Source organism: Euphorbia lathyris, chromosome 5 (assembly GCF_963576675.1).
Source record: "Euphorbia lathyris chromosome 5, ddEupLath1.1, whole genome shotgun sequence".
Classification (NCBI taxonomy): Eukaryota; Viridiplantae; Streptophyta; class Magnoliopsida; order Malpighiales; family Euphorbiaceae; genus Euphorbia; species Euphorbia lathyris.
In genome coordinates this window covers 57,290,577-57,300,665 of record NC_088914.1, presented here as the reverse complement: position 1 = coordinate 57,300,665, position 10,089 = coordinate 57,290,577, and the positions used below count along the sequence as shown (strand labels likewise).

At 27.4% G+C, this 10,089-nt stretch overlaps 2 protein-coding genes across 2 annotated transcripts; both read right to left on the bottom strand.

Annotated features, from left to right (window-relative positions):
* Window positions 1–271: 271 nt before the first annotated feature.
* LOC136229826 (beta-glucosidase 12-like) lies at window positions 272–3,894 on the bottom strand. The gene is made up of 13 exons (XM_066018711.1): window positions 3,727–3,894; window positions 3,553–3,622; window positions 3,397–3,455; window positions 3,247–3,322; window positions 3,065–3,142; window positions 2,179–2,266; window positions 1,824–2,073; window positions 1,401–1,516; window positions 1,080–1,294; window positions 970–1,007; window positions 708–804; window positions 531–633; window positions 272–452 (listed from the first exon to the last, which is right to left on the bottom strand). The coding sequence occupies exons 1-13, from the start codon at window positions 3,892–3,894 to the stop codon at window positions 272–274; spliced, it is 1,539 nt and encodes a 512-aa protein (XP_065874783.1).
* Window positions 3,895–6,191: 2,297 nt separating this feature from the next.
* LOC136229825 (beta-glucosidase 12-like) lies at window positions 6,192–9,754 on the bottom strand. The gene is made up of 12 exons (XM_066018710.1): window positions 9,684–9,754; window positions 9,378–9,577; window positions 9,165–9,257; window positions 8,986–9,063; window positions 8,098–8,185; window positions 7,743–7,992; window positions 7,320–7,435; window positions 6,999–7,213; window positions 6,889–6,926; window positions 6,627–6,723; window positions 6,450–6,552; window positions 6,192–6,372 (listed from the first exon to the last, which is right to left on the bottom strand). Exons 1-12 carry the CDS (start codon window positions 9,752–9,754, stop codon window positions 6,192–6,194), a joined length of 1,530 nt encoding a protein of 509 aa, XP_065874782.1.
* Window positions 9,755–10,089: the final 335 nt, after the last annotated feature.

Sequence of the window (10,089 nt, the reverse complement as noted above, 5' to 3'; positions counted from 1 at the left end):
ATAGGTAATAGTTTTGAAACATTGCTCATTGACATAACTAGCTTCACCATATGTACAAGAAGATAAAGGACATTTCTTCTCAAAATTTGTTCAATTGAGTGAAATATGAGGAAATAAAAGAAGGTTGATTGTCATTAGAAGAAGCTAAAATAAACTGAATGATGCAATTAGACATTATCCTTAGGAAAACCCATATTAACAGGAATACTTTATTATGCTTATTAATTTATGTTGTGTACATTGAACAAGTAAAAGAAGAGAGCCACGTAAGCTACTCTATACTAGTAACAGTAAGAAATTTTTTGAACCAAAATGATGATTGTTTTGGGTATCTTTTGAATCCATTTTTGAAGTCAACATGAACTATTCCAGATTTGGCTGTGTAGCCAGCTGTCCACTCAAAATTGTCTAAAAACGACCATGCTATGTACCCCTTTACGTTTACTCCAAGCCTGTTCAAGTCATCAATTCATTTTTTTATCAACAAAATCACCATTATTGTTTTTTTTTTTGTAATTTATAATACTCACCTTATTGCTTCAAGAGTGCGACTTAGATGACTATGAAAATATTCTATTCTCACTTTATCAGCTTCCAAAATAGAACTTGTGTTATCTTTATGCTCAGCAACTCCTAATACAAAACAAAATAAATGTAAGAATATGAAATAATTGTTTATTATTCTTATATGTGTAGTTGTTTTTTACCATTCTCTGTAATATAGATTACAGGGTCATTGTACTTGTTTCTGATGTAAAGTAGATAATATTGAAGCCCTTCTGGATAGATATACATCCAAGTACCCTGTTCAATTAAATTAGATTTAGGAACTTTAATTACTCTCTACATAATTAAATGATAACAATATTTAAAATTCTAATAAAAATATTTCAAGAAATAAAGAGTAGCATGATAAATAAAAAAGTCACTTTATGATACTTAAGTTTTATATTAATTTATAAATTACACCTCTATATGAGGACCAATTGGAATTCCATTTCGTTCACCTAAAGTAAGTAATTTCTTTGATTAGAAAATAATAAGGTAATTTTAGTGAAGAAAAAAGTTGATTTACATACTTTTAATATCGATACAAGAGTCAGTGATGTAGTTCAAATTTTGAGTTCGACAAGGAGTATCAGCAATATATCTCGCAGTATAGTAATTGATTCCGATGAAATCATTAGATCCTTTAATCGTATTGGTTTCCTCCTTAGTAAAATTTGGTAATCTTTTTCCCACATTAACAACCATTTCTAGTGGGTAAGATCCAGAATATAGTGGCTCCATAAACCTTCAATAGAACAAAAAAGTAAATTCAGTTCCATTTTATTTTATTTTGATATACATATTCATATTTATATAAATTCAAACATAAATAAAAATAAATAAATACATACCAACCATATGTAAAAGCAAAACCTCGATCTGTTGCTAGTTGGTCTTTTTGTGAATTTGAGTATGGCACCATCCAGTTAGTATTTAGTGAAATTCCAATTTGACCTTTTTGCGAAATCTACAAAGTTTTAATTGAAAGAAATTAAATAAATTGATAAATATTTTATCATTTTATGTTTGTGAGTCTATTAAGCATGTTAGGTTTCCATAACTTAACTAATTAAGATGTTATTAGTAGAATCTCGTACAATGGATTATTTATTTTATGATTTCTCTTTAAGCTTGCATTCTAAGGATTTTTTTTGGCAAACAAGGAAATTATTATCAATTATGCTATAAAATTATAGTTTTACGAGTATTTATATTTTAAAAATGATTATTTATTTTATTTACACATTAATATTCAGAATGAATATAGATTTCACCTGATATTTTTCTTTATATAGTTTGACCGCGACAGCATGAGCAAGGAGTAGATGGTGTGCTACTATGTATGGTTCAACACTGGAATCACCTGCAGAGCATCTTGAACGATTTGAACATCTACCTGGAGCAAACGTTGCACTTGCATAACCTTGTTGTGCATACATCATTGGCTCATTTATAGTTACCCAAAGCTTTACTCGATCGCCAAATGTATTAAAGCACAACTCAGCATAATCACGAAAATCATCACTGTGATATAATAGGACAATATGAATTACGAGTTCTCACACAAATAATTAAAGCAGATTAATATGAATAGTCGTTTCTCATACACATATTTAAAATTGTACTTACATAATTTTAGGGTTTAGAAAACCTTGATATTGATCTTCTATAACTTGTGGAAGATCCCAATGGAATAGAGTTACAATCGGTTTGATACCTTCAAAATAAACAAGTATTCATTATTTAATATATTTGTTTCCTTCTAAATGACATTTGGAAGAAATAAAGGTCAATTTATGGAAAAGTCTTTAAACATGAGTTCTTGTTTATCTTAATATTTTATGCAAAATATTTATAAAATTTAAGTGTCAAAATTTGTCAAATAAAGTGAAAATATATCAAAGATTAAAGCACAGTCTAAGGTTTGTTAGCTATGGAAAAGATGGCCATTTTCTAAGAAATTTTTTCAACGAAATCGAAAGACATGACTTTTTGTTTAGTTGTATAAATTACTCAATTGAGGATTTAGAAAATAAGACTTTTTTTGTCATATTTTATGCTCTAGTACATTTTATACTTTATACGACCACTATTCACATATATTTTAATTCTTTTTCTTACTTTTTACTTAGTCACTCCCACGTGTGTATGTGTATATATATATATTATGTTCTTTTGGTTTTCATATATTTTACTATTTATAGTTTTTAATAATTTTATAAATAATAATTCTTATCACAATAATGTATTTATATTGTTGAATTTAAATAAAATTTTAAAATATAATAATCTTTAGTAAAAAAATATTTTGCACTAATTCGATATATAATAATGATTACTACAAAAAGAAATGAAAAAGAAACTATTTTGATTTTTTAATACACAAACTGGAAATAGAAATTGTTTCCTAGAACTAACCAAAATATTAGGCTTTAAAATTAGTAATGTATTACTTATTTAAAATTGCAAAGTAAATAAAATATATTAATAAGGGAAAGGGACATTGCTATTAAACCTTTTGATAATAGGTGATTAATGAGTTTATTATAGTGGTTGATGCCTTTTTTATTTACTCCTCCACGTCGCCCTCCTTCTAAATTATTGTACAAAATATAAGAGAAATAAAGTTAGAAAAAGTAACTATTTGTTTTTTTTCAAAAGAGCTAATAAATAAAAATATATAACGGCTAAACTTACTAGGTAAAACTCTAGACCAAGAGATGGAAAATCTATAAATATCAAAACCTATGTCTTTCAGTATACGCACATCTTCCTGGTGAAATATATATGTATGTTATTAGATTAATTAAGAAATATATTTATGACGTATAAAAACAACATATCTACCTTGTATCTATGATACTGGTCAGTGGTAATACTAGCATTACTGTGGTCAGCTACAGAACCTGCACCATATCCAAATTTTATATTAAAAAAATATATACATTTTTTAAATAATCATAAAGTTTGAGCAGTTTAGGTTTGATTAAAAACATATGAAACCTGAGGATTTTTTAATGAAGGTATCCCATATGCATGGTCCTCTCCCGTCTTTAGTTGTTGCACCTTCATACTATTCAATAAAAAAATGTTAAACTTATGTGGAGTAATACATAATGACATCTTAATAAAATGAATATTTGGTTTAAAAAATGAATATTATAATTAGTTATATACCTGATAAGCAGATGATCCTATCCCAAAGTCAAAGGATGCAGGAAAACCTGCTCGATTAATTGAAATATTATTTTCATTCCCACAAGCTATAGTGGAAACTAGTAAATGGGTAATTATGTAAACAAGACATCCAATTTTCTTGTTGAATTCAATTTCAAAATCAAACATTTTGTTCGTGTAGAAGATGTTGAAGAATGTGTTTCTTTTTATAACAAGTGAAAACTTCAACTGATGTTTATTATTGTTAATGTATATATTTATATACACAATTAGTGGAAGTCTATCGTAAGTTGTAACAACTAACATTATAGACATGGTTTCAGTTTCTATGCAAAAAATTAATTTAAATATTACAACAAAACTATTCTATAATAAGAAAAATAATAATGATGATACAATAAATTCTTCATTAAAAGCATTTCTTTTATAAATATAATGTGGATACATAAAACCCCTTATTAAATATTTCTCATTAATAACTAAATATTTAATTTGGCAAAAACTTAAAAAAACTTTCCTCATTAATGTTCTCCAAATCACTACAAAGAAAAACACACACACATATACCAACAATTTTTTAGATGCATTTTTATAGATCGTCATTATTAAAAACATTAAATAATTTGTACATAATCTTATGCCCCTAACGCATATCTCTATCTATATATAAAAGTTCAGTGCAAAACATATTATGTGAACATATCATGTCAGCAATAGATGAGTTGTAAAAATTATAAAATCTATTATAGTGAAACACACAGTTGATAACAAAATATCACACTAGATATAAAATTACACGTAAAAAAGTAAAAAAATCTTAATTTTTTTAAGTAGATTAATGTTCATCCCCTCCATCGTCGGTTACAAAAATCGTACAACCCTTCCCATATTTATCGGTTATAAAGAAACTTCAAATCATTTCATTCCATATTTGTCGGTTACAAAAAATTTAAAACCTTTTGATTCTCATATCTGTTACAAAGCTTAAAACCCTCTAATTAAAAGAAGATTAATGTTCATTATACCCATCATCGGTTACAAAAAGCTTAAAACTCTTTGATTCTCATAACTGTCGGTTATAAAAAGTATAAAACCTTTTGACCCAATATATTGTTGAAGCTTGTAAAATGGATAAACTTAAAGAAGAATTTTTATTGGGACTAAATCGTAAGAAATTCCGCTTCGACCCAAGAATTAAAGTTTCTCGGAATAATGTTTTACATTTTCTGGAATTTTTTTAGAATTTCCTGGGCACTTGTTTTCTCGCCAGAAAACGCCCACCCGGATTCCGTTCACCAGAATTTTGAAGCACGTTGGGAGGTGATGAAAAAGTATATGTCCATGGTCAAACTACCTTTGCAGGAAGGAAAGCCCGAAGGTTGTAGTCTTAAAGTTCAATGAAACCCTAGGCAGGAGAGTCCTTAAATAGGCTCATATCAACTAGAAGCTTTAGCATAAAGCTTAACTAACTGGACACATGAACTAATGAGCATTCTGGACTCCAAAGATATGCTCCTTTTCCAAATAACACACCGAATCTTATGAAAAAGTAAAAATGGAATGGCTCTAAAGCCAATTAATTACTTAGACGTGGAAAGGTACTCAATCTCAGGTATATTTTCAGATCTCTATAAATAGCCCATTGACAAACGCCACAAGGTATGCATTCATTCTTCAAACACATACTGTTTTCAAATTTACTTCCTTAAAGTAGATCACTGAGTTGAGCGGCCCCTCCCTAACTGTTTGTTGATTATTTTAGGTCTTTTCAAGTCCGATCGCGATCATGTGTGGATTGAGAGACATCACTAATAGACTAATAGAGATAATATTATCATATTTTACTACAGTTCTAATTCATATGGTTATAAATTAAAATAAATGATGCTTTAAAGGCTTGGTCCACGAGATGAATTCGTATTAGCAAAGAGTTTTCTAAATAGTAAAAAAAAATTGATTTTTGGACAAAACACGTGGCTGACACACCGGCCACACCATATATATTCTAGTTTGAATCTCCTAGACATATTTCCTTCTGAAGTACTTTTGCAATTCTTTTTAGAACATCCCCCATTCTCGTTTTCCATTAGTTGATCTTTCACATATGTCATTACTATTTTCATTATAAGAAAGACAAAATCTCATGCTTTAGCTAAATTATTTTCTTCTTGAAACCACTCTTTAACCAATTTAGATAGGTAATAGTTTTGAAACATTGCTCATTGACATAACTAGCTTCACCATATGTACAAGAAGATAAAGGCCATTTCTTCTCAAAATTTGTTCAATTGAGTGAAATATGAGGAAATAAAAGAAGGTTGATTGTCATTAGAAGAAGCTAAAATAAACTGAATGATGCAATTAGACATTATCCTTAGGAAAACCCATATTAACAGGAATACTTTATTATGCTTATTAATTTATGTTGTGTACATTGAACAAGTAAAAGAAGAGAGCCACGTAAGCTACTCTATACTAGTAACAGTAAGAAATTTTTTGAACCAAAATGATGATTGTTTTGGGTATCTTTTGAATCCATTTTTGAAGTCAACATGAACTATTCCAGATTTGGCTGTGTAGCCAGCTGTCCACTCAAAATTGTCTAAAAACGACCATGCTATGTACCCCTTTACGTTTACTCCAAGCCTGTTCAAGTCATCAATTCATTTTTTTATCAACAAAATCACAATTATTGTTTTTTTTTTGTAATTTATAATACTCACCTTATTGCTTCAAGAGTGCGACTTAGATGACTATGAAAATATTCTATTCTCACTTTATCATCTTCCAAAATAGAACTTGTGTTATCTTTATGCTCAGCAACTCCTAATACAAAACAAAATAAATGTAAGAATATGAAATAATTGTTTATTATTCTTATATGTGTAGTTGTTTTTAACCATTCTCTATAATATAGATTACAGGGTCATTGTACTTGTTTCTGATGTAAAGTAGATAATATTGAAGCCCTTCTGGGTAGATATACATCCAAGTGCCCTGTTCAATTAGATTAGATTTAGGAACTTTAATTACTCTCTACATAATTAAATGATAACAATATTTAAAATTCTAATAAAAATATTTCAAGAAATAAAGAGTAGCATGATAAATAAAAAAGTCACTTTATGATACTTAAGTTTTATATTAATTTATAAATTACACCTCTATATGAGGACCAATTGGAATTCCATTTCGTTCACCTAAAGTAAGTAATTTCTTTGATTAGAAAATAATAAGGTAATTTTAGTGAAGAAAAAAGTTGATTTACATACTTTTAATATCGATACAAGAGTCAGTGATGTAGTTCAAATTTTGAGTTCGACAAGGAGTATCAGCAATATATCTCGCAGTATAGTAATTGATTCCGATGAAATCATTAGATCCTTTAATCGTATTGGTTTCCTCCTTAGTAAAATTTGGTAATCTTTTTCCCACATTAACAACCATTTCTAGTGGGTAAGATCCAGAATATAGTGGCTCCATAAACCTTCAATAGAACAAAAAAGTAAATTCAGTTCCATTTTATTTTATTTTGATATACATATTCATATTTATATAAATTCAAACATAAATAAAAATAAATAAATACATACCAACCATATGTAAAAGCAAAACCTCGATCTGTTGCTAGTTGGTCTTTTTGTGAATTTGAGTATGGCACCATCCAGTTAGTATTTAGTGAAATTCCAATTTGACCTTTTTGCGAAATCTACAAAGTTTTAATTGAAAGAAATTAAATAAATTAATAAATATTTTATCATTTTATGTTTGTGAGTCTATTAAGCATGTTAGGTTTCCATAACTTAACTAATTAAGATGTTATTAGTAGAGTCTCGTACAATGGATTATTTATTTTATGATTTCTCTTTATGCTTGCATTCTAAGGATTTTTTTTGGCAAACAAGGAAATTATTATTAATTATGCTATAAAATTATAGTTTTACGAGTATTTATATTTTAAAAATGATTATTTATTTTATTTACACATTAATATTCAGAATGAATATAGATTTCACTTGATATTTTTCTTTATATAGTTTGACCGCGGCAGCATGAGCAAGGAGTAGATGGTGTGCTACTATGTATGGTTCAACACTGGAATCACCTGCAGAGCATCTTGAACGATTTGAACATCTACCTGGAGCAAACATTGCACTTGCATAACCTTGTTGTGCATACATCATTGGCTCATTTATAGTTACCCAAAGCTTTACTCGATCGCCAAATGTATTAAAGCACAACTCAGCATAATCACGAAAATCATCACTGTCATATAATAGGACAATATGAATTACGAGTTCTCACACAAATAATTAAAGCAGATTAATATGAATAGTCATTTCTCATACACATATTTAAAATTGTACTTACATAATTTTAGGGTTTAGAAAACCTTGATATTGATCTTCTATAACTTGTGGAAGATCCCAATGGAATAGAGTTACAATCGGTTTGATACCTTCAAAATAAACAAGTATTCATTATTTAATATATTTGTTTCCTTCTAAATGACATTTGGAAGAAATAAAGGTCAATTTATGGAAAAGTCTTTAAACATGAGTTCTTGTTTATCTTAATATTTTATGCAAAATATTTATAAAATTTAAGTGTCAAAATTTGTCAAATAAAGTGAAAATATATCAAAGATTAAAGCACAGTCTAAGGTTTGTTAGCTATGGAAAAGATGACCATTTTCTAAGAAATTATTTCAACGAAATCGAAAGACATGACTTTTTGTTTAGTTGTATAAATTACTCAATTGAGGATTTAGAAAATAAGACTTTTTTTGTCATATTTTATGCTCTAATACATTTTATACTTTATACGACCACTATTCACATATATTTTAATTCTTTTTCTTGCTTTTTACTTAGTCACTCCCACGTGTGTATGTATATATATATATATATTATGTTCTTTTGGTTTTCATATATTTTACTATTTATAGTTTTTAATAATTTTATAAATAATAATTCTTATCACAATAATGTATTTATATTGTTGAATTTAAATAAAATTTTAAAATATAATAATCTTTAGTAAAAAAATATTTTTCACTAATTCGATATATAATAATGATTACTACAAAAAGAAATGAAAAAGAAACTATTTTGACTTTTTAATACACAAACTGGAAATAGAAATTGTTTCCTAAAACTAACCAAAATATTATGCTTTAAAATTAGTAATGTATTACTTATTTAAAATTGCAAAGTAAATAAAATATATTAATAAGAGAAAGGGACATTGCTATTAAACCTTTTGATAATAGGTGATTAATGAGTTTATTATAGTGGTTGATGCCTTTTTTATTTACTCCTCCACGTCGCCCTCCTTCTAAATTATTATACAAAATATAAGAGAAATAAAGTTAGAAAAAGTAACTATTTTTTTTTCCAAAAGAGCTAATAAATAAAAATATATAATGGTAAACTTACTAGGTAAAACTCTAAACCAAGAGATGGAAAATCTATAAATATCAAAACCTATGTCTTTCAGTATACGCACATCTTCCTGGTGAAATACATATGTATGTTATTAGATTAATTAAGAAATATATTTATGACGTATAAAAAGTATGTAAATCCAAGATTAACTACATCACTGACTCTTGTATCGATATTAAAAGTATGTAAATCCAATATCGATACAAGCATCAGTGATGTAGTTCAAATTTTGAGTTCGACAAGGAGTATCAGTAATATATCTCGCACTATCGTAATTGATTCCGATGAAATCATAAGATCCTTTAATCGTATTGGATTCCTCCTTAGTAAAATTTGGTAATCTTTTTCCCACATTAACAATCATTTCTAGTGGGTAAGATCCAGAATATAGTGGCTCCATAAACCTTCAACAGAACAAAAAAGTAAATTCAGTTCCATTTTATTTTATTTTGATATACATATCCATATTTATACATATTCAAACATAAATAAAAATAAATAAATACATACCTACCATATGTAAAAGCAAAACCTCGATCTATTGCCGGTTGGTCTTTTTGTGAATTTGAGTATGGCACCATCCAGTTAGTATTTAGTGAAATTCCAATTTGACATTTTTGCGAAATCTACAAAGTTTTAATTGAAAGAAATTAAATAAATTAATAAATATTTTATCATTTTATGTTTGTGAGTCTATTAAGCATGTTAGGTTTCCATAACTTAAATAATTAAGATGTTATTAGTAGAGTCTCGTACAATGGATTATTTATTTTATGATTTCTCTTTATGCTTGCATTCTAAGGATTTTTTTTGGCAAACAAGGAAATTATTATCAATTATGCTATAAAATTATACTTTTACGAGTATTTATATTTTAAAAATGATTATTTATTTTATTTATAAATTAATATTCAGA

What these genes read in the sequence shown, in the direction of transcription:
- LOC136229826 (XM_066018711.1), bottom strand. Translation starts at nt 3,894, where the DNA reads ATGTTTGATTTTGAAATTGAATTCAACAAGAAAATTGGATGTCTTGTT. An exon ending in CAATTGGTCCTCATATAGAG is followed by an intron (nt 805 to 969) that starts GTGTAATTTATA and finishes TTAATTGAACAG; the next exon opens with GGTACTTGGATGTATATCTA. An exon ending in AATCTATATTACAGAGAATG is followed by an intron (nt 634 to 707) that starts GTAAAAAACAAC and finishes GTTTTGTATTAG; the next exon opens with GAGTTGCTGAGCATAAAGAT.
- LOC136229825 (XM_066018710.1), bottom strand. Translation starts at nt 9,754, where the DNA reads ATGGTGCCATACTCAAATTCACAAAAAGACCAACCGGCAATAGATCGA. An exon ending in TTTGCTTTTACATATGGTAG is followed by an intron (nt 9,578 to 9,683) that starts GTATGTATTTAT and finishes GTTCTGTTGAAG; the next exon opens with GTTTATGGAGCCACTATATT. An exon ending in TTTGCTTTTACATATGGTTG is followed by an intron (nt 7,214 to 7,319) that starts GTATGTATTTAT and finishes GTTCTATTGAAG; the next exon opens with GTTTATGGAGCCACTATATT.